Below are 26,424 nucleotides of genomic sequence, written 5' to 3'. Positions count from 1 at the left end.
GCCGATGGGTTTGCCAAGCAAAAGTTTCTGAGACACTTGATGAAGAAGATGATAGGTGGAGCTCAGAAGGTATCGGCCAAGAGGGAACCTTACACCATTAGCTAAGAGTTCAGCCACGGGGAGGAAAGCGTTGGTTGGTCCTACTGATCGACCACAGAAGATAAATTTTTCTAACCACATATTCAAGAATGTGGCATGTTCCCTCTGGTTAACTGTCCCGGTCTTCTGGCATTCTTGAATGTATCCCGTCCAACCGCCGATGTTGCGGGTATTCACCCTATATTCAGATTTTCTGCCATAGATGGAGCCTTCATCGGCAGTTGAAATATCCAAGCCAGTGAGCATGTAAACATCGGCAAGTGTGGGAGTAGCTGGGCCATGTCCAAACATAAAAGTGTTTGTTGTGTCTGACCAGAAGTAAGCAACTGCAATCATCATTGACTCGTTCTTTTGCATATCGGCAATGGATAGCCTAATGCATTGGTCTAGCTTCCGTTCTGCCCAGTGTACTTGCATCGATCTGTTGACCCTCAAGTACCAATCTTTCCACCCTTTGGTGGTTTTGGGCCAAGATCGGAATGTATCTTTCCATAAATTCAGAGATAAATTTTGGGCTCTAAGAGGGATTCTGTTAACCTCGGCATTAATCAGATCAGTTGGATCTGGGTTGCCCATTGGTCCTAGGCATTGGACATGCGGCTAATCGGTTGGAATAACTAATTTGTTGCGAAGTTCCTAAGTTTAGAGGATCCAAAGAACAAAGAAAAAGAGAAAAAATTACCAACTGTATGAACTCGCAAAGACCAGAGGAATCAAGGTAAAAGGTAATGGAAGTGGAACGAACCGTAGGGACGTCGAAGTTGATTGCCATTATCTTGAGGTGGATGGGGGCACGAGCCGGAGACTCGAGGTTGACGCTGGAAAAAAGGTCTTATTGGTTGAGGTCGCGCAGTTGTTCATCGAAGTCGCCGCCAGAAAGAGAGAATGCCAAAGATTGGAATCTGAGGGTAGAAGACGGGCGTTCCGGAGAAATCTATTTATAAGCCGCTCGGAGTAGGGGTATTTTGGACTTATCTCTATGCCATGTGCATGTGGGTCGAGGTGGTTCAGGTGGATATGGTAACTGTTCGCACGATAATCAAGGGATTGTACAGATGATTCGATGGCAAGTAATCATGACTTGGAAGAGATCTCGGTACAGGATATTTTAATTCTGAAAATGGCGGCATTATTATGTTAGGATCTTGCCGATGGATTATTGTTTCGGTATCTTAACCATAATCAGGGCAAAAGTGGTTGGAAATTGTGCGATATTTGCTGAGGTGCGTGAATCAGGACTAGATTTGATTAGATTTGATAACAGATCAAGTTTTGGTTTGGAGGATGAGTTACGGTAATTGGGCGAAGGCAAACATTATCTGGAGTAAATTTCGGAGCATTAATGGTTTTATACTCCGAAATTGGGGGGCATGTGTTGACACCGTTTTTTGCACATGTCAAAATGATCAGAGTGGGCTAATCGGCAGGAGGAAAGTTACTGTATACGCTGACAGCCGATGAAAATCAGCTTATAAAGATGGTTGCCGATGAATGGTGGTGATCGATGAAAAGATTGATTTAGACTCGGGCGTTGCCGATAAGGTTGGAGATGTTATTGTCGATGCCGATGAAGGAAGGCTTGAAGACTACTGCCGATGAAACAGGAAGTATGCCGATGGAAAGGAGGTCGGTGAGATTTCCATCGTAATTGAGGCGGACAGGGAAATAGTTAGGAGTTGATTTCCTTTTCTATATTTGTTAGAATATGATTCATGTAAGAGTCACGTGTTTCCTTAGATATGGACTTGGTGTCCTAGTTGTATTTGGTTATGTCTCTTTAGATCAGGGTATAAATATAGATTGAGGGGCAATGTAATAAGATATATCAATCAATATCAAAACCAATTTTTACTCCTATTTGCATCTACTTACTTTTCGGCGACTTCGTCAATTTGCATATTTTTCCTTTTTACGAGTTCTCATTGATTCGGCGAGTTGCATAGCTTCAGTGCGACCCTCGGCGATTCTCGAGTTCCGCGTGAGTACCTCTTGGCCGTGACTTCCGGGCGTATCGCTGTTGTCAGGACCAAAGTGCTCGTATCTTCATCCTTGTCAATTAACATGTCAAATCGACTGGCACGCTTTGGATATCGATTCGGGTATTAGCCCTTTGTGTTTGCAGATCCACTTTTGCATCAACACTCCTTCTACGCAAAGTAGGTATTTCTTTTGCCTATTTTGTTAGACGTCATTTTTTCACTGTGCACGACGTATTTTTGGTTTGGGTAGTGGTACGCCTAGACCGTCGGAGACCGTCTTAAGAAGAAGCCACAGAATATTAGCTCTTCTCCAAACCTAAAATAACTTTAACTTCTTCACTGTTCACCAGAAAATGACTTGTTCTCTCCTGCGACTCTTTCGTATAAGTTGCTATCTGAGTGGAAGCCGAAGCCAGAACAGAGCCGTACCAAATAACCCGATATTATATGGTTTCATGGATGTATTAGTGGAGGTGTGGAACACCACCAAACTGAGATGCATGCATCATTGTCAGGAGCATATTTATCATTGATCAGATCCGCTCATCATCGGCGCCCCTCCATCATTTTTCACTTCTCACCGGGCTAACCCCACTACACAACTACAGGATCCGCTAGCCACGTCATCGAGATACTGGGGCCCCGCGAGGGTACGCCTGCGGGTACGAAGAGAAGGAGAGAACCCCCGTGCTGGCCACGGCACCTTCTTCTCACCTTCTGCCCACGAACGAAAGAGCGGCGCGAGCAGGGCCGGCCAGGCCCTCGTTTAGTTGGGCCGATTCGGCGCCGGCGAAGTCACTGTAGCATCATGTAGTGATATGTACCATTTCGTTTGTATTTGGTAATAATTGTCCCATCGTTGACTAATTAGGTTCAAAACGTTCGTCTCGCAAAGTACAACCAAACTGTGCAATTAGTTTTTTATTTCGTCAACATTTAGTACTCCATGCATGTACCGCAAGTTTGATGTGACGAGGAATCTTTTTGCATAGTGCCAAAGTTTAGATTTTGGTGGCCAATACGTGGGCCCAGCAAGATCCGGGCCCGCCCACCTGGCGTACGGCCGGGGCCCACCCCCGAAGCACCCAGGCAGCTTCGTCGTGCTCGTGCTCGTGCTCGTGCCGTGCCCAGCGCATCGGCGTCTCCTCGCGCATTTCTCCTCCTCCTCGCTCCTGCCTCGCCGAGTGCATTTCTCCCTGCCGTGAACGGAAGATTCGATCACCAGTTCGGCGCCGCGCGTCCGACCCCAACCCAACCGCGCTGTCCATCCGCCGCCTCCTGCCCTCCTCCTCCTCCTCTCCGCATTTGGTGTGGTGATCCTGATCGAACCGCCTTCACCACCCAAGTGCGTGCTCGTCGCGTACTCCGCTCTGCGGAGGAAGGCCGCCCGCCCGGCCGGCCGTCTCTGCGTTGCTGCATGCGCGGATCCGCCGGCGCGGTCCTTGATTCGAGCCGGGCCGCGGCCTCGCAGATGATGGTGGCGGAGAAGCCGGCGCTGGGGTTCCAGCAGGCGCACGCGGAGGGGGAGGACGAGCTGGAGCTGGCGTCGCCGGCGGGCTCGCCGGCGCCGCCGCCCCGGAAGATGCACTCGCTGGACTTCGAGCACATCGGCTCGCTCGCCGCCGTGGCCGAGTCGCTCGCGCCCGGGAGCAGGTGGCGGAGGGCGCTCACCAGCGTGCGCGTCGTCATCTTCCAGGCCAAGATCAACGTGCTCCTCCCCTTCGGCCCGCTCGCCATCATGCTCCACTATCTCTCCGGAACGCACGTAAGAGCTAGCCCCCGGCCCCGCACTTCGTTTCCAAATCTTACATTTTTTTTTCTTTTCGCCAACGAAGTGCACGTACATTTTCTACTTTCGGCGGCGCGTTTGAATCTTTACTGTCAAGTTCATTGTTCTTCCGCTGCATTTAAGTTGCAGTACTCATAAGCTGACGCCTTCCCTTTTCTGTTTGCTTCCATCAAATGCGGGCTCCACAGCAAGGATGGGTTTTCCTTTTCAGCTTAATCGGCATTACCCCGTTGGCCGAGAGATTGGGATACGCAACTGAGTAAGTGTCAACAAAGATGGTAACTTTAGTTCCCAGTTACTTCTTATGCTAGTAGCAATTAAGATTCAATTCTCCCGTCCTATATACATTTTCTTTGTCCTAATGGATGCTACTTTATTGCTCATGTGCAGGCAACTTGCTTGCTACACTGGCCCAACTGGTATGTTCTTCGGTCCCATACTGTGTTATCTTTCCTACGCGAATCTTAGCTTTAGCATCTGCTTAGTATTCAGTAAAGATGTAACCTTTTCTTTTCATCTAATTGCAGTTGGGGGGCTACTGAATGCTACATTTGGAAATGCAACGGAAATGATTATATCAATATATGCACTGAAAAATGGGATGATTCGAGTCGTCCAGCAGTCACTCCTAGGATCAATATTGTCAAATATGCTGCTGGTTCTTGGGTGTGCTTTCTTTGCTGGTGGTCTTGTACATTCTAACAGGGACCAGGTCTTCAACAAGGTAGTCTATTTCACAAATCTGGTTTTCCTAAACAATTTTTATATTAAAGACTTGCTGTAGTTTCTATTGACTTGAATTTATCATTGCAGGCATCAGCTGTTGTAAACTCAGGACTACTGTTGATGGCTGTCTTAGGCCTTATGTTCCCAGCAGTGCTTCACTTCACACATTCAGAAGCACAGTATGGAAAATCTGAAGTAACTCTCTCAAGGTTTAGTAGCTGCATCATGCTTGTGGCCTATGCTAGCTATCTATTTTTTCAACTAAAGAGCCACCGCAGTATGTACAGCCCAATTGGTGATGTAAGTAGCTTAACACTAAATCTTTGCAAACATTGGAAACTGGAAAACCAAAAAAAATGCATGCATAATGATATGAGTTCATTGACTGCACAAAAAAACCTGGGTCACTTCTCTTTGTAATAAAATGATTATATTTTTCGGGGACTATGCTTTGTTAGAAGTCTGGATCAGGTTAATGTAGGTAAGCTGTAAAGGATGGAACATGATAAATGTAATAATGCAGTTAACAAGAAAGACTAGCAAGATATTTGGTTCTCCTGATTTTTCTTTTACTATGGGCACATCCATTTACAAAATGCAATCATCAGAAACATTTTAGTTTATCTTTATCTAGGACATTTATAACTACATCCTAGCAAGTGAGAACATCAAACATAAATATAATCATTTCATATATTTCATTACACTTTTGTGATATTCACACTTCAAATTCGAATTTCTACTTGCCACAACAGGAAGAAGAAGCCACTGAGGAGGAGGAGGATGAAAAGGAGATAACACAATGGGAGGCTATCTGCTGGCTTTTTATATTGACTATTTGGATTTCAATACTCTCAGGGTACCTGGTTGATGCCATCCAGGTACTGAAGAGCTTGCTGACAATTGCATTCCTCTGTTCTCTCCCTCTTGTTAGTAATAACTAGAAAAGAGGACCAAATATATCTCTATTTTACCTCTATATAAATTTCTATTTCTTGAACCATGCTTCTTCAACATGTCATAGCAGGGTGCGTCTGAATCATTAAACTTGCCAGTAGCCTTTATTAGTGTTATTCTGCTTCCTATTGTGGGGAATGCTGCTGAACATGCGAGTGCCATTATGTTTGCCATGAAAAACAAATTGGTAATTGTTACTCCTTTCTTTTCACCTTTTGCAATTTTGACAATAATGTGAATTCGTCTTTAGCCTCATTTTCCCATAATGACAGGACATTACATTGGGAGTTGCGATAGGATCATCAACACAGATCTCCATGTTTGTGGTAATAATACTTACTGCACCAGATACTACTACCCAGCTCTGGTTTTATAAATTCTTTTGTCATTAGCCAGATCGTGTTTTAGTCAGTAGATATCATCTTTTTTTAATAATTTCCTCTGTTATTTTTTTCCACGATCTGCAGATTCCATTCTGTGTGGTAATTGGCTGGATGATGGGGCAAGAAATGGACTTGAATTTTCAACTGTTTGAGACAGCGACTCTCTTTATAACTGTACTAGTGGTGGCATTCATGCTACAGGTATGCTTACAGAAAAAATCAACATCTATTTCCCTTTATATATGAAGTTACTACCACGGGCTGTTTTGCAGCCTATTTTTTAGTTCTAATATTTTACATTTTATTATATATGTTTTTCCAGGAAGGCACATCAAACTATTTTAAAGGCCTTATGCTCATCTTGTGCTACCTCATAGTTGCTGCAAGCTTCTTCGTCCATGTAGATCCTGATGCAAGTAAGTATATTGTTTATTGCTTTGTTAGATGCATGAGAGCAAATTGGATCAAAATTGATGGGTTGGTGGAAATGCAAGAACTTAACCATTTGGATTAAAAAAAAACAGTCAGACTATTGCTTTATTTCCTTACCATAAAGGACCATAACTGTGGAAGTTAATTATCCCATTTGTAACTAACATATTCAATATATGATATCGCTGTCAATAGACATGATCGTTTCAAATTAGGATGCTTTCGTTCAAATTCTGCTATCTATAACACAAACTCATCAGACTGAACTAAGACAAACCTTCAATTGCATCTGGTGGATTGTCTAGAAAACAAAATGCTTAATTTCAAGGCATCTGGGTTATTTGCTTTGCATTTATTCATCTGCATCCCCTAACAATCTGCTTGGTTGGCCTGAAGCAGGTGAGAACTAAGTGACAAATCTACAGACAGTATATCTGTGAACTGAATGGAGAGGCTACGACCTAACTGCAGAGTTAGCAAATAGCATTGCCTGCGTAGATGAGGACCTGCCAGGGCCTTGAGTTTGGAAGCAACTTGTGGGCAGAATCCCGCACCAAGGGTTTAACTTGGGGCTCAAGATTACAAGGAGCTGATGCAGCTTTTTTAGGATAGCAACAGCATCCCAGTTGAGGAACTGTAACTTTATGTGATGACCACAAAAATTACCATTGCATTTGTTCAAGCTTCATGTGCCACAGTTTTTATGTTGTTGTGATGTTACTGCTGGTAGCACTACTGGAGGCCGCGGCTTTGCCGAGTGTTTTTACACTCGGCAAAGAGCCATTTGCACTCGGCAAAGGCTTTGCCGAGTGTAGCACTCGGCAAAGTCCGCTCGGCAAAATTTTTCTCGGCAAAGGGTCTTTGCCGAGTGCTTTTTATCCGAGCACTCGGCAAAATAAAAAAAAAATTGCCGAGTGCTTGGGGCGGCACTCGGCAAAATATTTTCGGCCGTTGCGGCGCCGACCGTTAACGGTTATTTTGCCGAGTGCCTGACCCAGCACTCGGCAATTTTTTTTAAAAAAAAAATACTTTGCCGAGTGCCCCAGCCTAGGCACTCGGCAAAGTTTTTTTTATTTTTTTTTAAAAAGTACTTTGCCGAGTGCCCCTGCCCAGGCACTTGGCAAAGTTTTTTTATTTTTTTTTTAATTACTTTGCCGAGTGCCTCTGCCCGGGCACTCGGCAAAGTTTTTTTAAATTTTTTTAAAAATAATTTCTTTGCCGAGTGTCCCTATTTAGGCACTCGGCAAAGAATTTCTGAATTTTTTTTAAAAAAAAACACTTTGCCGAGTGCCGCGGCAAGGCACTCGGCAAAGAAATTATATATATATTTTTTTGAAAAATCTTTGCCGAGTGTCTTGCCCATGGCACTTGGCAAAGACCCCGAGAATTGCAAAAAAAAAAATTTATATTCCATTGTAACAGACTATATATATATATATATATTTATATATATATATATATATATATATATATACACACACACATCAATCATCACATCTATATCACCAACATGCATTATATATCACAAGCACACGCATATTTAATAAATCCATCAAAAATCCATCACAAATGCACCAAAGTTCAACATCACAAGTTTATTATGTGGCAGAACCACCCGAAATAGCGTACTTACGGAGGCGCTCGTCTTCCACCAGACACTAAGCACCCCGAAAGCCACTACTGCGAGCGGTATCCGTCGGACACACCCCGAGGGAGAGCCCGAAAGATCCACATTTTTCCCCAAGGATCCAATAATGAAAACGAGTTACAACACAAGTCCATCTCATACATTTAGAGTTTCTGAAAAAGTACATTATTACAATACCAAATACAGAGTTCGGAACGATAAACAGCGGAATATTAAAAGATAACATCTAGCGATAAGATAACGAGGATTCCGTCTGAGCCCACCAGAAGAATCCTCCACACAAGGTACTCCTCAAGCATCACCTGCAACAGGGGTAAATAACCCTGAGTACACAATGTACTCGCAAGACTTATCCGATAGTGGGAATACTTTCCCGACTCCAAGGAATATGCTAGGCTTTATGGTTGCTGGTTTTCTTTTAGCCAAAAGCAGTACTAATAGTGAGTCCTTATTGATATATTATTATTATCAGCCGTATTAAGTTTTTATCTAGTCAATCTATATAAGCCTGTTCTACTTTCAAGCAAGAGTTGAGCAATCAGTTCCATTTCTTCTCCTTTCAACTTTCAGTTCTTACTACGGTGCTAAACCGCAGACAAGCCGTACCGGATAACCCGGCGATTCGCGAATCAATGTGCCCAGCTGGGTGCCCCGAAGACACACGCCCCGCTTGTACCCAAGGCACAAGCAGGACTAACCCACCACTCTCCTGTCCCGGGTGTCCAGGTCCCCGTCCAAACTTGGACTCCAAGCCCCCGCCTCTGAATCCCGGACTCAGTGCGGCGCAAGGACCTCCACCACCTCCTCTTCCCATCAGTCGGTCCGGAAAGAGCCGGATTCGCGACAAGAGAGCAGCAAGTCTTCCCTGCGCCCATACCCAAGTATGTGCTCGGGACAATAATCTGTGACTTGTCTAGAGTCATATGCAACGACCGGTCCTTAATCGACACAGACAGGGAAAAAGGGTAACCGGGCTATGCCCTGTTGGCCGCAGGACACAACCCCTCACACCCACCAGTACCAAATCCACATCCCTGTCCGGTCACCATTTTTCCTTTCCATTATTTCATAGTGATACCATAGTTTAATCACCTATTTGCGAGTAACGTCAGGTTACTCACGCTACCGACATCCTGAGCATAGCAACTACTCGACCTGTACTAGTAGGACTCATGGTGGATATATCTATGCATGTAGTTTCATAAAATGCCTGTAACGTAAATGCATATCATATAAATATATTCAGTGACCATTTAAAAATAGGGGTTATGCACCGGGGCTTGCCTTGGGCAGGTGCCGAGTCAGCAAAGTCAGTACCAACAGGCTCCTGGTCTCCTTCCGATGTGAAAAGCTCCTCCTCGTACTCCTCGATCACCTCGTCATACTCCGGATCACCGACGGGTACGAAGTCTACCTGTTCGTGATCTACATGAAATGACGATGCAATGATTACAATATGGCAACAGAAATTCTCAATGCAAAAGTACCTCTATTACATTACTAAGTAAGGTCTACCCACTAAAGTCTAAGTTACATACCAGTACTACTAACAAGTATGAACGTGTCCTACATTCTTACGATGACCACGGATATTCATATCCCTAATGCCAGTTTACGATAAAGCAAGGATACTAACTACGTCATTAAACGACTCGTTCGACGATTACCATTTTTACAGCAAGGATATAAATGCCTAAGGAACCTACGGTAACGATTTCAAAGCTAAAGCTATCGTCGGTTTACCACAACAAATCTTGCAATTAAAGATCGATATACCGCTAAGCCCTCTACTTCAAGCTTATGGGCCAACCATCCTAACCACTAATGGGGAACCAACTGTACTAACAGGTAGTCGATATTTTTGTGAACCTAACAAACTTTGTTTCGCTATTTTTGGACAATCATGCAATTTACTACTAATTATTGAAGTTCAGTTCATAACCTAAATAGATAAACAATTTCTAATACAATGAAATGGAGAAAACGAAACCTCCCTGACCGGCCCACGACGCGCGGCCCGACCCAACTCGCCCTCCCGCCCGCGCGTGACAGCAGCCAGGCGCGCGGCCCACGCGGAGGCGCGGCCCAGATGGCCAACGGCCCGCGAAGGGGAAAGCCTGCGCGCGCGGTAAATAAGCAAGAACACCCCCGACGAACTCGGCATTTGCAACGGGCTTTCCGGTACTATTTCGCTAGTCTACCGCTTTACACCAGCACCCTCCCACTTCATCTTCTTCACCACGAGGAGGTCCCTGGCCATCCAGAGCACGCACCGGCGCGACGGCGCGGCACTGGACGCCTACGTCGGCCACCCCGGCCCTCTCCATGCTAAAATAAAGGGCCGATGCTCACCTACGTGCGAACGCAAACCACCGGGCGAAGACACAGGCGCCGAGACGTCGCAGCGTGCACGGACCACGACGGGAGGCAGCCTGCAAGGGCGGCGATGCCGTTCCGGTGAACAACAGCACGGCCGGGACAAAACAAGGAATGGACGAGTACCAGCGACTCACCACGGAACTGGAAGACGTGAAGAAGTGATCGGAGGTGGCTCAGGCCAAGCCGGCCACGTGCGCGCGATGAGTGCAGCAGAGCATGGCAATGGCACGGCCGCGCCACGGGATGCACTACGGCGGTAGGGTTTAGGATAGGGCGAGCATGGTGACAACCGACGAAAGGGGGGGCTAGTGGTGCGAGGAATTTGACCGAGCTGCTTTGGTGGTGAAGAAAGCCGGCGGCGCAGCGCTTCGGGTCTTAATGGCCCGAGAGCTCGGTCCTTCGAAATTGGCACACAGGACAGAGCTACAGGCTGATATGAGGGGCGGGAAAGGTTACCGGCTGCCCAACGGAGCTGCGGGCAAGACCAATTGAAACGTGGTGCAACCGCAGCGGTCAACTGGAAAGAAACGCGACGGCGGCAAGGGGACAGCGGAGACAGAGGAACGCACGGCTCGGCATGGCTCGTCTACGGGCGTCAACGCAAGGTACAGCCGTGCTTGGCCAAGGGGAACCCCAGGGCGTGCTCCCGACAGCCGTCCGCACGGTCGCAGCAGCAAACGACGAGCCCCGGCATGGCACGTCTGCGGCCGGCGCCAGGCCAGGACACGGTGGACGCGACGCCGAGGCGACAGCGCAGTGGCAGTTTTCAAAACGCGCAAACGGCCAAGGGTCAACCGAGCGGTGCCGAGCGCAGCCGCTAGCGACGCGGACGCGGGACCCCACCCGACCACGGCCACAGCGGGGGCAGGGCAAGGCAGGCAGAGCACGGGCGGCGGACCGAGCGCGACGCGTCGGTAGGCGAGGCGAGCAGCAGCGAGGCAGAGCGCACAGGCGGGCAGCAGCGAGGCAGATGGTCAGGACACGCGGGGCATGCGCGCGAACGGCGCCGCGAGCTCAGCCGAGCGCGGCAGTGGCTCAGGCCCGCGCGGCACAGCGCGCTGGCAAGCCGACCGGGTGGTGACCGTGCCCAGAGCCGAGGCAGGGGACGTGCACGACTTTTAAAGCAGCTAGAAAATGAGTACGCCATGTCCCAAATGCTAAACTAATTGCTCGATGCACAAGCCGGTTCATCAAACTACCGATCGCAGACATTACATCGCGCTACTTCTTAAACCAATCGTTCCACAGAGTTTGCCAAACATGGCATCGTCGGCCGTTTCCGAAACATATGAAAACGACGTTGAAACAACCGATCCCGCGTCGGAATCCAAACCCAGCCTACTCGAGGTACTAGCCAGCTAACCCTGTCCGACCACCTAGTTTTATCGCCGTTAGCTACACGTTCTTTTAGCCCTTTTAGATCCCGGAACACTGCGATTACCAGTAATACATGAAACGTACCCACGGACTCATGTTTCGTACGAGCGTTTCTAGTGCCGAACATCGAGTTACACCTCATGTCAAACACACATGCACAAAAATCCAGATGCTTATGAAACGTTCCAGCAAAAACATTACAATGTAACACCAGGGTGTTACAAATCTACCCCCCTAAAACAAAATCTCGACCCGAGATTTCCTGTGCCTAGTGCGAGAAAGAGGTAGGGAGTACATTTGGCGCAAAACTAGCTATCTGACCCAGAGAGGAGATGGGGGTAATGCTTTGTTAAGTAGTTCTCTTGCTCCCAGGTGGCTTCGTCCTCTGAATGGTTTTGCCATTGTACCTTGTAAAACTTTATCACCCTGTTCCTAGTTACTCTCTCCTTCTCATCCAAGATTTTTATAGGGTGTTCCACGTAAGACAGATCAGGTTGGAGCGGAAGTCCTTCTATTTCCACAGATTCTTCGGGGACTCGTAGGCATTTCTTCAGTTGTGAGACATGAAATACATTGTGAACTGCCGAGAGAACTTCAGGGAGTTGGAGACGATAAGCAACGGGACCACACTGCTGCAACACCTTGTATGGACCCACATACCGAGGGGCTAACTTGCCATGGACACCAAACCGATGTACCCCTCTCATAGGAGATACCTTGAGATACACAAAATCTCCAGCTGCAAATTCCAAAGGTCTTCTTCGCTTGTCTGCGTAAGCCTTCTGTCGACTTTGAGCTGACTTCAAGTGTTCACGAATTATATTTACTTTCTCTCGAGCCTCCTTTATGAAATCGGGCCTAAAGTACCCACGGTCTCCTACTTCAACCCAATTTAGTGGGGTTCGACACTTCTGTCCATATAAAGCTTCGAAGGGTGCCATACGGATACTTTCCTGATAGCTGTTGTTATAAGAAAATTCGGCCAGCTTCAAACACTGATCCCACTTCTCAGGAAAAGAGATTGTACAAGCCCGCAGCATGTCCTCGAGCACCTGGTTCACCCTCTCCGTTTGGCCGTCTGTCTGTGGGTGGTATGCCGAGCTCCTGAGAAGGCGAGTTCCCAAACACTCCTGGAGTTTCTCCCAGAAACGAGAGACGAAAACTGACCCTCTATCAGAAATGATGGTGAGAGGAACTCCATGTAGGGTCACAATCCGATCAAAGTATAACTCCGCATACTTCTTTGCATTGTATCTAGTGTCCACCGGAAGGAAGTGGGCAGACTTGGTGAGACGGTCCACAATGACCCAAATAGAATCAAAACCAGAGGAGGTGCGGGGTAAACCCACAATGAAATCCAGGGAAATATCCTCCCATTTCCAAACAGGAATGGGCAAGGGCTGCAGATATCCAGGAGTACGCATATGATCTGCCTTGATTCTACCACAAGTGTCACACTCCGCAACAAACTGGGTGATATCTTGCTTCATATAAGACCACCAGTACAGTTGACGTAGATCATGGTACATTTTGTTGCTACCAGGGTGGATAGACAGCTTGGAATGATGGCCTTCTTGCAAAATCTTCCTTTTCAGCTCTTCATTGGATGGAACTACTAGTCTATCCTTGTATCTCACGACTCCCTGCTCATCAATGCTAAAATGAGGCCCACGCCCTTCTGCTAGTAACTTCTTGATGTGAGGAATCTCCTCGGGGTCTTCCTTCTGCTCCCGAATAATTTGCTCCAGCAATTCTGAGGTCAAGGCAATCTGAGCCAGCACCTCAGTGTGGTGGAGTGACAAGGGTATTTCCTCAACCTGATGCGACTTACGACTCAAAGCATCAGCCACCACATTGGCTTTTCCTGGATGATAGTGGACTTCTAAATCATAATCCTTAATCAACTCTAACCACCTCCTTTGTCTCATGTTCAACTCAGACTGAGTGAAAATATACTTAAGGCTCTTGTGGTCCGTGAAGATATGCACTTTGTTGCCCAACAAATAATGCCTCCAAATCTTCAGAGAGTGAACTACGGCAGCTAGCTCTAAATCATGGGTAGGGTAGTTCACCTCGTGCTTCTTCAGTTGGCGAGAAGCATAAGCTATCACACGCCCTCCTTGCATAAGTACACACCCCAATCCCGTCTTCGAGGCATCACAGTAAACATCAAAGGGCCTCTCGATATCAGGTTGAGCCAACACAGGAGCAGTGGTCAGAAAAGTCTTCAGGGATTGAAAAGCTTCTTCACAAGCTGGACTCCAAACAAACTTAGCTTCTTTCTGGAGCAGCTTAGTCATGGGCTGGGCTATCTTGGAGAAATCAGGGATGAAACGTCGATAGTATCCAGCTAGCCCAAGGAACTGACGGATCTGGTGCACAGACCTAGGAGACTTCCAATCTAACACATCTTGCACCTTGCTGGGATCTACAGAAACGCCCTCAGGTGTCAACACATGTCCCAAAAACTGCACTCGATCTAGCCAAAACTCGCACTTGCTGAATTTAGCATACAGCTGGTGCTCTCTAAGTCGAGTCAGGACTATCCGGAGGTGACAGGTATGCTCTTCCTCATTCTTGGAGTAGATCAAAATGTCATCAATGAACACTACCACAAACTTATCCAACTCCGGCATGAAAACTGAGTTCATTAGGTACATGAAGAAAGCCGGGGCATTGGTGAGGCCGAAAGACATTACTAGGTACTCATACAACCCATACCTAGTGGAGAAAGCTGTCCTTGGTATATCTTGTGGCCTGATCTTGATCTGATGGTAGCCCGATCGGAGATCTATCTTCGAGAACACCATGGCACCAGCTAACTGATCAAACAAAGTATCTATGCGGGGCAAGGGATACTTGTTCTTAACTGTTACCGCATTGAGAGGGCGGTAATCCACACACATCCGCAGTGTACCATCCTTCTTCTTCACGAAAATCGCTGGGCAACCCCATGGTGAAGAACTTGGACGGATGAAACCCTTGTCCATCAACTCCTCCAGTTGCTTCTTCATTTCTGCTAGCTCTCTTGGGGCCATGCGGTACGGACGTCTGGAGATAGGAGCTGTACCAGGCTCGAGCTCAATGGAGAACTCTACCTCACGGTCTGGTGGCAATCCAGGAAGATCCGCCGGGAAAACATCTGGGAACTCACACACTACTGGAATGGAGGTAAGATCAGGAACGGCTTCAGCATGGGCAGCAACAGGTAAGACCGGTTCTGAGGGTATGATGAGAGTCATCCTATCCTCAGAAGACGGAAGCCGTAACTCTACACTTCTTCTCTTCATATCCAATACTACCCCATACACCCGCAACCAGTTCATCCCAAGAATAACATCAATGCCTTGCCCAGGCATTATCATGAACTGTAGACGGTAAGTGTGGGTGGCTAATACCAAACTTACGGTATCCGTACGGGTGTTGATGAACATCTGAGAACCCGCAGTACGGATCTTATAGGCATACGGTATAGCCACAAGTGATAATTTGTGCCGCTCTACAAACCCCATGCTCATAAAGGAATGCGATGCACCAGAATCAAACAACACCAAAGCTGGATGGGATTCGATGGTAAACATACCAGCCATAACTGTCTCCTGATGCACAACCTGCTGAGCATCCGTGAAGTGCACCTGACCGGACCTGCTGGGCACCTTCCTCTTGATGAAAGTCCTCTTAACCAGCCTGGAATTTGCAGATGGCTGAGACGGCTGAGCTGTCTGCTGCTGAGGACACTCCCTGGCATAGTGGCCCTCCTTGCCACACTTGAAACAAGCACCAGGCTTGTTCCCGAATCCCTGACGAGGTGGGACCTGCTGTCCCTGAGTCTGCTGGGGCTGCACCTGCTGCTGAGGTGCCTTGTACTGGGTAGCGGAAGTCTGTGAGGTCTGCTGGGGTGACCGGAACGGAGGCCCGCCGGATGGTTGATAGGACCCCCGCCTCACAATTTGCACCTTCTGAGTATGAGGGTGGCTGGAGGATCCAGCTGCCACCCTCCTCCGCTTCCAATCCGCCTGAGATGCCCGCTGAAAACCCTCAAGAGCAATGGCGGCGTTCATCAGAGCCCCAAAGGTCTGATAGTTCCCCAGGTACAGTTTCTCCTGAAGAACGGGAGTGAGACCACGAAAGAAGCGATCCTTCTTCTTGTCATCCGTGTCCACCTGACTACCAGCATACTGAGCCAAGTGGTTGAACTGATTCACATACTCCATTACCGTCCTGCTTCCCTGACGCAACTCCATGAACTCGGTCACCTTCTGGTGGATAACGCCAGCAGGTATGAAGAACTCGCGGAAGGCGGCGGAGAACTCCTGCCACGTTGCCGGGTGATCCGGCAGCTCCGCGGCCAGGAAAGTCTCCCACCAGGCACCTGCGGACCCCAAAAGCTGCTGGGACGCAAAGTGCACCTTCTGCTCGTTGGCCACTCCGAGCAGCCGAAACTTCTGCTCCAGCGTGCGAAGCCAGTGCTCCGCCTCCAACGGATCGTCCGACGGTGTGAACGTGGGCGGGTGGGTCTTGAGGAAGTCCTGATAAGAGGACTGTCCCTCAGGACGGCGAGCACCACCCCCATTCCCACCGTTGCCTCCGGGGCCTCCACGGGCGAGACCCGCGACGGCCTGTGCCATAACCTCCAAGGCACGAGCAGTCTCCTGTCGAGCAGCGGCTGACTCCCGACGAGCAGCCAACAACTCCACCATGACCTCCGCGGCGGACAGCGGCGGAGGCGGTGGTGGCGGTGGGAAAGGATGAGGAACCAAAGGTGGAACCTCCCGAGCTCCCTCGTTGTCACGCTCAAAAGCCCGAGCACTATCACCATGGCCCTCGTTGGCCGCTCCCGAACTGGTGCTCCCACGTCCGGACCTCAGATTCATCTGTAAGAGAGACGAACCTTCCATTAGGACACCCTTCTGATTATCCGATTAGAATCTAGGGATTAAAGAGATGACAGCACATTTTATTAAAGCATTCATCAAGTTAGTCCTACCCATTTACTACTTTCATTATGCGTGAAGGGGAATTCCTAGTGCAAGTAAGGTGCTATTATATGATGCATGCTTCGACCTATACGTTCACTCAAGCCGGAATATAGCGGCGTTCGTAACCTGTTCGGCACATCGCACACTCACTTCCCGTCTACTAAGCGATTTCTTACGCAACGTAAGTCAGTGTACCTGCAGAAAACTGATTAGGTAAAACCAGTGCCGCTATCCTAGGTACACCATATAGCTAGGGCTTATACTTATATAACTTAACTTAATCGCATCCTACTTTTCGCAAAACTTTTGTTGGTCAAACTTTTAGTTTGTAAAAGAGTGAGGAACTCGTGACCATTATTGGCTCTGGTACCAACTGTGGCAGAACCACCCGAAATAGCGTACTTACGGAGGCGCTCGTCTTCCACCAGACACTAAGCACCCCGAAAGCCACTACTGCGAGCGGTATCCGTCGGACACACCCCGAGGGAGAGCCCGAAAGATCCACATTTTTCCCCAAGGATCCAATAATGAAAACGAGTTACAACACAAGTCCATCTCATACATTTAGAGTTTCTGAAAAAGTACATTATTACAATACCAAATACAGAGTTCGGAACGATAAACAGCGGAATATTAAAAGATAACATCTAGCGATAAGATAACGAGGATTCCGTCTGAGCCCACCAGAAGAATCCTCCACACAAGGTACTCCTCAAGCATCACCTGCAACAGGGGTAAATAACCCTGAGTACACAATGTACTCGCAAGACTTATCCGATAGTGGGAATACTTTCCCGACTCCAAGGAATATGCTAGGCTTTATGGTTGCTGGTTTTCTTTTAGCCAAAAGCAGTACTAATAGTGAGTCCTTATTGATATATTATTATTATCAGCCGTATTAAGTTTTTATCTAGTCAATCTATATAAGCCTGTTCTACTTTCAAGCAAGAGTTGAGCAATCAGTTCCATTTCTTCTCCTTTCAACTTTCAGTTCTTACTACGGTGCTAAACCGCAGACAAGCCGTACCGGATAACCCGGCGATTCGCGAATCAATGTGCCCAGCTGGGTGCCCCGAAGACACACGCCCCGCTTGTACCCAAGGCACAAGCAGGACTAACCCACCACTCTCCTGTCCCGGGTGTCCAGGTCCCCGTCCAAACTTGGACTCCAAGCCCCCGCCTCTGAATCCCGGACTCAGTGCGGCGCAAGGACCTCCACCACCTCCTCTTCCCATCAGTCGGTCCGGAAAGAGCCGGATTCGCGACAAGAGAGCAGCAAGTCTTCCCTGCGCCCATACCCAAGTATGTGCTCGGGACAATAATCTGTGACTTGTCTAGAGTCATATGCAACGACCGGTCCTTAATCGACACAGACAGGGAAAAAGGGTAACCGGGCTATGCCCTGTTGGCCGCAGGACACAACCCCTCACACCCACCAGTACCAAATCCACATCCCTGTCCGGTCACCATTTTTCCTTTCCATTATTTCATAGTGATACCATAGTTTAATCACCTATTTGCGAGTAACGTCAGGTTACTCACGCTACCGACATCCTGAGCATAGCAACTACTCGACCTGTACTAGTAGGACTCATGGTGGATATATCTATGCATGTAGTTTCATAAAATGCCTGTAACGTAAATGCATATCATATAAATATATTCAGTGACCATTTAAAAATAGGGGTTATGCACCGGGGCTTGCCTTGGGCAGGTGCCGAGTCAGCAAAGTCAGTACCAACAGGCTCCTGGTCTCCTTCCGATGTGAAAAGCTCCTCCTCGTACTCCTCGATCACCTCGTCATACTCCGGATCACCGACGGGTACGAAGTCTACCTGTTCGTGATCTACATGAAATGACGATGCAATGATTACAATATGGCAACAGAAATTCTCAATGCAAAAGTACCTCTATTACATTACTAAGTAAGGTCTACCCACTAAAGTCTAAGTTACATACCAGTACTACTAACAAGTATGAACGTGTCCTACATTCTTACGATGACCACGGATATTCATATCCCTAATGCCAGTTTACGATAAAGCAAGGATACTAACTACGTCATTAAACGACTCGTTCGACGATTACCATTTTTACAGCAAGGATATAAATGCCTAAGGAACCTACGGTAACGATTTCAAAGCTAAAGCTATCGTCGGTTTACCACAACAAATCTTGCAATTAAAGATCGATATACCGCTAAGCCCTCTACTTCAAGCTTATGGGCCAACCATCCTAACCACTAATGGGGAACCAACTGTACTAACAGGTAGTCGATATTTTTGTGAACCTAACAAACTTTGTTTCGCTATTTTTGGACAATCATGCAATTTACTACTAATTATTGAAGTTCAGTTCATAACCTAAATAGATAAACAATTTCTAATACAATGAAATGGAGAAAACGAAACCTCCCTGACCGGCCCACGACGCGCGGCCCGACCCAACTCGCCCTCCCGCCCGCGCGTGACAGCAGCCAGGCGCGCGGCCCACGCGGAGGCGCGGCCCAGATGGCCAACGGCCCGCGAAGGGGAAAGCCTGCGCGCGCGGTAAATAAGCAAGAACACCCCCGACGAACTCGGCATTTGCAACGGGCTTTCCGGTACTATTTCGCTAGTCTACCGCTTTACACCAGCACCCTCCCACTTCATCTTCTTCACCACGAGGAGGTCCCTGGCCATCCAGAGCACGCACCGGCGCGACGGCGCGGCACTGGACGCCTACGTCGGCCACCCCGGCCCTCTCCATGCTAAAATAAAGGGCCGATGCTCACCTACGTGCGAACGCAAACCACCGGGCGAAGACACAGGCGCCGAGACGTCGCAGCGTGCACGGACCACGACGGGAGGCAGCCTGCAAGGGCGGCGATGCCGTTCCGGTGAACAACAGCACGGCCGGGACAAAACAAGGAATGGACGAGTACCAGCGACTCACCACGGAACTGGAAGACGTGAAGAAGTGATCGGAGGTGGCTCAGGCCAAGCCGGCCACGTGCGCGCGATGAGTGCAGCAGAGCATGGCAATGGCACGGCCGCGCCACGGGATGCACTACGGCGGTAGGGTTTAGGATAGGGCGAGCATGGTGACAACCGACGAAAGGGGGGGCTAGTGGTGCGAGGAATTTGACCGAGCTGCTTTGGTGGTGAAGAAAGCCGGCGGCGCAGCGCTTCGGGTCTTAATGGCCCGAGAGCTCGGTCCTTCGAAATTGGCACACAGGACAGAGCTACAGGCTGATATGAGGGGCGGGAAAGGTTACCGGCTGCCCAACGGAGCTGCGGGCAAGACCAATTGAAACGTGGTGCAACCGCAGCGGTCAACTGGAAAGAAACGCGACGGCGGCAAGGGGACAGTGGAGACAGAGGAACGCACGGCTCGGCATGGCTCGTCTACGGGCGTCAACGCAAGGTACAGCCGTGCTTGGCCAAGGGGAACCCCAGGGCGTGCTCCCGACAGCCGTCCGCACGGTCGCAGCAGCAAACGACGAGCCCCGGCATGGCACGTCTGCGGCCGGCGCCAGGCCAGGACACGGTGGACGCGACGCCGAGGCGACAGCGCAGTGGCAGTTTTCAAAACGCGCAAACGGCCAAGGGTCAACCGAGCGGTGCCGAGCGCAGCCGCTAGCGACGCGGACGCGGGACCCCACCCGACCACGGCCACAGCGGGGGCAGGGCAAGGCAGGCAGAGCACGGGCGGCGGACCGAGCGCGACGCGTCGGTAGGCGAGGCGAGCAGCAGCGAGGCAGAGCGCACAGGCGGGCAGCAGCGAGGCAGATGGTCAGGACACGCGGGGCATGCGCGCGAACGGCGCCGCGAGCTCAGCCGAGCGCGGCAGTGGCTCAGGCCCGCGCGGCACAGCGCGCTGGCAAGCCGACCGGGTGGTGACCGTGCCCAGAGCCGAGGCAGGGGACGTGCACGACTTTTAAAGCAGCTAGAAAATGAGTACGCCATGTCCCAAACGCTAAACTAATTGCTCGATGCACAAGCCGGTTCATCAAACTACCGATCGCAGACATTACATCGCGCTACTTCTTAAACCAATCGTTCCACAGAGTTTGCCAAACATGGCATCGTCGGCCGTTTCCGAAACATATGAAAACGACGTTGAAACAACCGATCCCGCGTCGGAATCCAAACCCAGCCTACTCGAGGTACTAGCCAGCTAACCCTGTCCGACCACCTAGTTTTATCGCCGTTAGCTACACGTTCTTTTAGCCCTTTTAGATCCCGGAACACTGCGATTACCAGTAATACATGAAACGTACCCACGGACTCATGTTTCGTACGAGCGTTTCTAGTGCCGAACATCGAGTTACACCTCATGTCAAACACACATGCACAAAAATCCAGATGCTTATGAAACGTTCCAGCAAAAACATTACAATGTAACACCAGGGTGTTACATATTATTACAAGTTCAACATCACAAAGTTCAACATCCCTACTGCGGCGACGGAGACTGCAGGTGTGGTCCCCCGGACTGCGGTGAAGGACCGGACTGCGGCGAAGGGTTGACGCGATCAGCCGCCGGTGACACGGTAGCGGGATTGTTTGAACCCGTCGACGGAGGCTGCACAAAAGAGATAAGATTATATGTGTTAGACTCAAAATTGAAAATTTCGGTAGCACCTCCTCTGCACGGGGAGGTTTCCAACCTACAAGAAACAACGGCACGAAGGCCGACAATCACAACGGCACGAAGGCCGACAATCCCAACGACACGAAGGTCGAAAATCACAACGGCACGAAGGCCAACAATCCCAACGGCACGAACGCATTAAACTTTCATACTCATAGGAGTGAAGTGTCGAACCGGAGCTGGAGCTGGCAACTGCACTTGGACACCCGATGCTTGTCCGATGGTTTGCATGATCTGTTACATGTCCGCCATCTGCTTCTTCGTGGCCTCCAGCTCTGCGGTCAGGTGCGCTTGCGTCTCCCTTGTCTCTGCCAGCTCGGCCTGCAATGTTTCAATCACATGTTTCAGTATTGCAAATCTGATCAATATGTGTAACGTTCAATGTACGACGAGTGAAACCGGAATTATCTGAAGTTCGTCGACCCGCGACAGTGTTGGAGTAGGCCGTGCACGTATGGGAAGGCTTCTGGCCGTGCTCTGTGCCCTCACGTCGGAGAGAGAGGGTGCAGGGCTCGAGGAGTCGGCGCCGTCTGCAATCCACAACCGCCTGTGCTTCCTGCCTTGCCCCAGCCTCACGATCACCTCTGTCTCAAGGGGCTCAATGCTTAGATTATGATCTAAGCCACGGAGCGCCCTAACCGCCTCCGCGTAGTCTCTGACCTTAGCGTGGACGCTCGGGTTAGAGTAAGCCTGGGCAGTGGCATTCGTGTTGAAGACGACACCGGATTTCATCGGGCCCATGTGGGACACAGCCCATGAAAGCTCTAGTTTGGTTTTGGTTAATTGATGAAACCCTAAGTGCTAACCTAGTTTATCAAAGTGATTATGAGATAGGTGGCACTACTCCAAGTGATAAAGCAATGGCGAAGATCATGACAATGGTGATGGCATGGTGATGATCAAATGCTTAAACTTGGAAAAGAAGAAAGAGAAAAACAAAAGGCTCAAGGCAAAGGTAAAAATGTAGGAGCCATTTTTGTTTCGGTGATCAAGACACTTAGCGAGTGTGATCACATTTAGGATAGATAGCCGTACTATTAAGAGGAGTGAAACTCGTATCGAAATGCGGTTATCAAAGTGCCACTAGATGCTTTAATTCATTGCATATGCATTTAGGATCTAGTGGAGTACTAACATCCTTGAAAATGTTTGTGAAAATATGCTAACACATATGCACAAGGTGATACACTTGGTGGTTGTCACATTTGAGCAAGGGTGAAGAAGATAGAGTCGAAGAGGAGATAGTCGCACTGGTTACAGAGTGATCGGACACGTCCGGTATTCAGCAGCAGACTCAGCGACCGGACGCGTCCGGTCGCCACATCGGACACGCCCGGTATGACTCAGAAAAAACAGTGTTCGGTTGTTCTATTGATCGGACGCTGGCAGCGTCTGGTCCGGTATGACTGGACGCGTCCGGTCATGAGTGGATGCTTACTGTACTCGCCCGGATGCTGAGGCTCAGCGTCCGGTTAGTTTCTAACTGACGCGTCCGGTTGGCCCTGGAAGCTTACTGGACTCGACCGGACGCAGCGGCTGAGCGCCCGGTCATTTGTGTTTCAGCGTCCGGTGTGAGAGTCCGGTCGTCAGCAGAAGGGGCAGCAACGGCTAAGTTGGTTTGAACTGGACACGTGGCAGTCTGGTGGCTACCGGACACGTCTGGTATGTCGACCGGACGCGTCCGGTATTCACGACCGGAGCGTCCGGTGCAGTGTGACCGGAGCGTCCGGTCGACGCGCAGTCAGCCCATTTTTTGAGCCAACGGTTCTATTTGATGGGGGCTTCTATTTAAAGCCCCATGGCCGGCTCAAGCCACAACTCTTGTACATTTTCATTGGCATAGCAACCTTGTGAGCTTAGCCAAAGTCCTCCCACTCATCTCTATCATTGATTCATCATCATTGTGAGATTGTGAGAGAATCCAAGTGCATTGCTTGAGTGATTGCATCTAGAGGCACTTGGTATTCGTGTTGCGCTGCGGATTTCGCTTGTTACTCTTGGTGGTTGCCACCACCTAGACGACTCGGTGCAGCGGTGGAGGATCGGCATGAGTTGGTGATTGTTTGTGGCCGTCTTCGGTGATTGTGAGGGGAGTTGTACCTTCCCCGGTGGAGTGCCGAAAGGTAACTCTAGTAAATTGCTCATGTCATTGAGTTACCTCACTTGTGGGTCGGTTCTTGCGGTGTCCTATCGTGTGGACGAGGTTTGTGAAACACCTCTTAGCCGCCGAACCACCAAGTGTTGGTTGACACAACGGGGACTAGCGTATTGGCAAGCACGTGAACCTCAGGAGAAAAATCAGTTGTCTCTTGTCATTTGCATTCTCCTAGTGATTGGCTTAATCTTCATCTTGTGATTGGTTCATTCCTCTACACGGCGGTATAATCACCCTACTCACTTATTTACATTCTTGTAAACTAGTTGATACAAGCTCTTTAGTGTAATTAGAATTGAGAGCTTGCTTTATTATTTACATTCATCTAGTTGAGCTCTTTAGAGTAGCAAGATTGAGAGCTCTTAGTGAGTAGTTACATAACAAGTTTGTGTGCCTAAGTAGTCATTGCAACTAGAATTGTTGGATAGGTGGTTTGCAACCCTTGTAGAGCTAGAGCAAGTTTGCATTACGCTATTTGTCATACTAATCAAATTGCTCTAGTTGATTTGTAGATTTTTAAATAGGCTATTCACCTCCCCCTTTAGCTATATTAGGACCTTTCAGCCCATGCCCCAAACTCCGACCGTATCTCTTTCGGACGGGAGATGCCTAAAAGTGCATCTAGCCCTTTAGTGGGCATCCTAGGTCCTTTCAATTGGTATTAGAGCGAGGTTCTCACCTAAAGCTTCATCGCCGTGAGAAAAGGATGTCGATGCCTATCGAGTTGGAGCCGGTGCTTCTTCAAAATGATGGTTCAAACTTTCTACCTTGGTCAATTCATGTACTCAATGCTTTTAGACATATTAGTCCTATTGTTGAGCATATTGTGTTTGCAAGCATACCTCTTCCTATAGTTGATTGGAGCAACTATAAGAATTTATCAAAAGAGGAAGAGATATGCGTGCAACTCAATGCTCAAGCTATTAATATCATTTTGAGTACATTGAGTGCAGAGGTTCAAGATGAGGCAATATTCAATGGACAACCACCTCCGGAGAGTGCTCATCTCATTTGGACCAAACTCGTTGAGTTATATGGAGAATCCAAATGCGATGATGCACTTGAGGTCGAGTCAATGGAAAGTATGTCCATTGTATCTTCATGCAGCAAAGAAGCCTCACAAGACCTCAAGAGCACCGAGCCGGAGCAAGAAGTGCAAGCAGCACATGACGTGCTGTCTGCCTGCACATACCGGACATGTCCGGTATGCCTACCGGACGTGTCCAGTATGGCCGAGGCAGCAGACCAGCAAGCAACTGTTTGCAGCGATGCTCAAGCCCGATGGCGACCAAGTGATGAGTCAACCTCAGTATCTCACGATACTCATCACTTGTGTCTCATGGCCAAGAAAAGCAAGAAGAAGGCTAGCAAGAGAGATCAAGCCAAGGAGATAGCACGAGTAGATGATCAAGTGGAGAGTGATGTTGAAGTTGAAGACAACTACAACCTTGATCATCTCAACCACAAAGACAAGTTCATCATCATAAAGATAGTCGAAAAGAATGATGAGCTTGAAGAAGAGATTGAGAAGCAAGAGCAATCGCTTCAAAATCAAGAAAAGTTTCTCATCTCCAAATTGCAAGAGCTAAAGGCAATAAATGAGAGGTATGATAAATTGTCGATCGAGCATGCTTTAGTTACTAACTCCTCTTCTAGTGTTTCACAACTAGAGAAGGAAAACTTTGAGCTTAAGGCAAGGCTAGATGAACTATCAAGCAAGTATAATGTGCTACAAGCTAATTATGTTCATCTAAAGTGCTCTCATGAAGAATTAGTAGAATCAAACATTATGCTTGAGGTAGCACATGAGGTTGTGATCACATCGGTAAAATCCTCTCAACCTCTCACACATTTACTCACTAGTACACCATCTCAATTAAATGTTTCTTGTGCTAATGAGTGTGCTCCCCAAGCAAGCCAATCTTCGGTTGAGCTAAATCTTATAGAAAACATAGAGCTCAAAGAAGAAGTGCAAAGATTAAAGAAAGATGTGATTCGGTTGAAGGGTAAGGAGAAAGCATAACCTTCTCAAGATAACCATGATAACATGGTGAAGAAGCTTGAGAAGGGTTCAAACCTTGCTTCCTCCAAAGCCCAACAAAAGAATCATATCTCAAGCAAGGCCAACACAACCAAGAGCAAGAAACATGGAAAAAGGATGTGCTATGGTTGTGGATTGTATGGACATGAGTGGGCTATGTGTCCACACAAGAGTTGGGCCGACAAGGTTGAAGCCGCCAATCAAAAGGCTTCTACCAAGGAGGCCAAGCAAATGAAGAGTCATGGACAAAGTGCTTGCCTCATGAGCAAGAAATTGGGGCATCCTACCAAAAAATGCTCAATGTACAAAGAAGCAAGAAAGGAAGCCCAAGTTGCAACTAGAAGATGCTATGGGTGCAATGAGATGGGCCACAAGGTTGATAGATGTCCATACAAGCAAAGCAAGCATAGAGCACACAAAGGCCGCATATGCTATGCTTGTAGAAGAAAGGGGCATCTAAGCTATGAATGCCCAAATGGTAAAACTCCTAAGCCAAACACATTTGTTTATAATGATATGCTTAGGAAGACCACAAATGGAGTTAGCACTAGTAAGGTGATGTGTTCACTACTAACTAATGCTAAAGCCATTTGGGTGCCTAAGCACTTGTTGACTAACTCAAAAGGACCCAACAAGAGTTGGGTACCAAAGTGTGCTTAGGTTAATGATATAGGTACTTGGTGATGGGATGAAGGCTTTGGGGTGGTTGAGCAAGCAATTTGATAATATTCACTCAATCTATCAACCAATTCTTATCATAATCCCTTATATGGTTGACCCGAAGATAATTCAATAAACATATCATATATTTCATCCTCACCATTGGTAACAAGTACCTAAACCTT

General features: G+C 48.4%; 1 protein-coding gene across 2 annotated transcripts; it reads left to right on the top strand.

The window, feature by feature from the left end:
- The first annotated feature begins 3,238 nt into the window (after positions 1-3,238).
- On the top strand, positions 3,239-7,071 carry LOC136539743 (vacuolar cation/proton exchanger 2). Of its 2 annotated transcripts, none has more exons than XM_066531715.1 (11): positions 3,239-3,843; positions 4,056-4,126; positions 4,258-4,286; positions 4,395-4,591; positions 4,681-4,893; positions 5,349-5,474; positions 5,621-5,737; positions 5,823-5,876; positions 6,018-6,134; positions 6,256-6,349; positions 6,765-7,071. In XM_066531715.1, the coding sequence occupies exons 1-11, from the start codon at positions 3,496-3,498 to the stop codon at positions 6,773-6,775; spliced, it is 1,377 nt and encodes a 458-aa protein (XP_066387812.1). In that variant the 5' UTR covers positions 3,239-3,495; the 3' UTR covers positions 6,776-7,071. The 2 variants fall into 2 exon arrangements, with proteins under 2 accessions (XP_066387812.1, XP_066387811.1); XM_066531714.1 differs by having other exon boundaries at positions 6,762-7,071.
- The last annotated feature ends 19,353 nt before the right edge of the window (positions 7,072-26,424 follow it).

This window comes from Miscanthus floridulus, chromosome 2 (assembly GCF_019320115.1).
Source record: "Miscanthus floridulus cultivar M001 chromosome 2, ASM1932011v1, whole genome shotgun sequence".
Classification (NCBI taxonomy): Eukaryota; Viridiplantae; Streptophyta; class Magnoliopsida; order Poales; family Poaceae; genus Miscanthus; species Miscanthus floridulus.
Note: the sequence above shows the minus strand (reverse complement) of the source record. Positions and strands in the feature narration are given on the sequence as shown.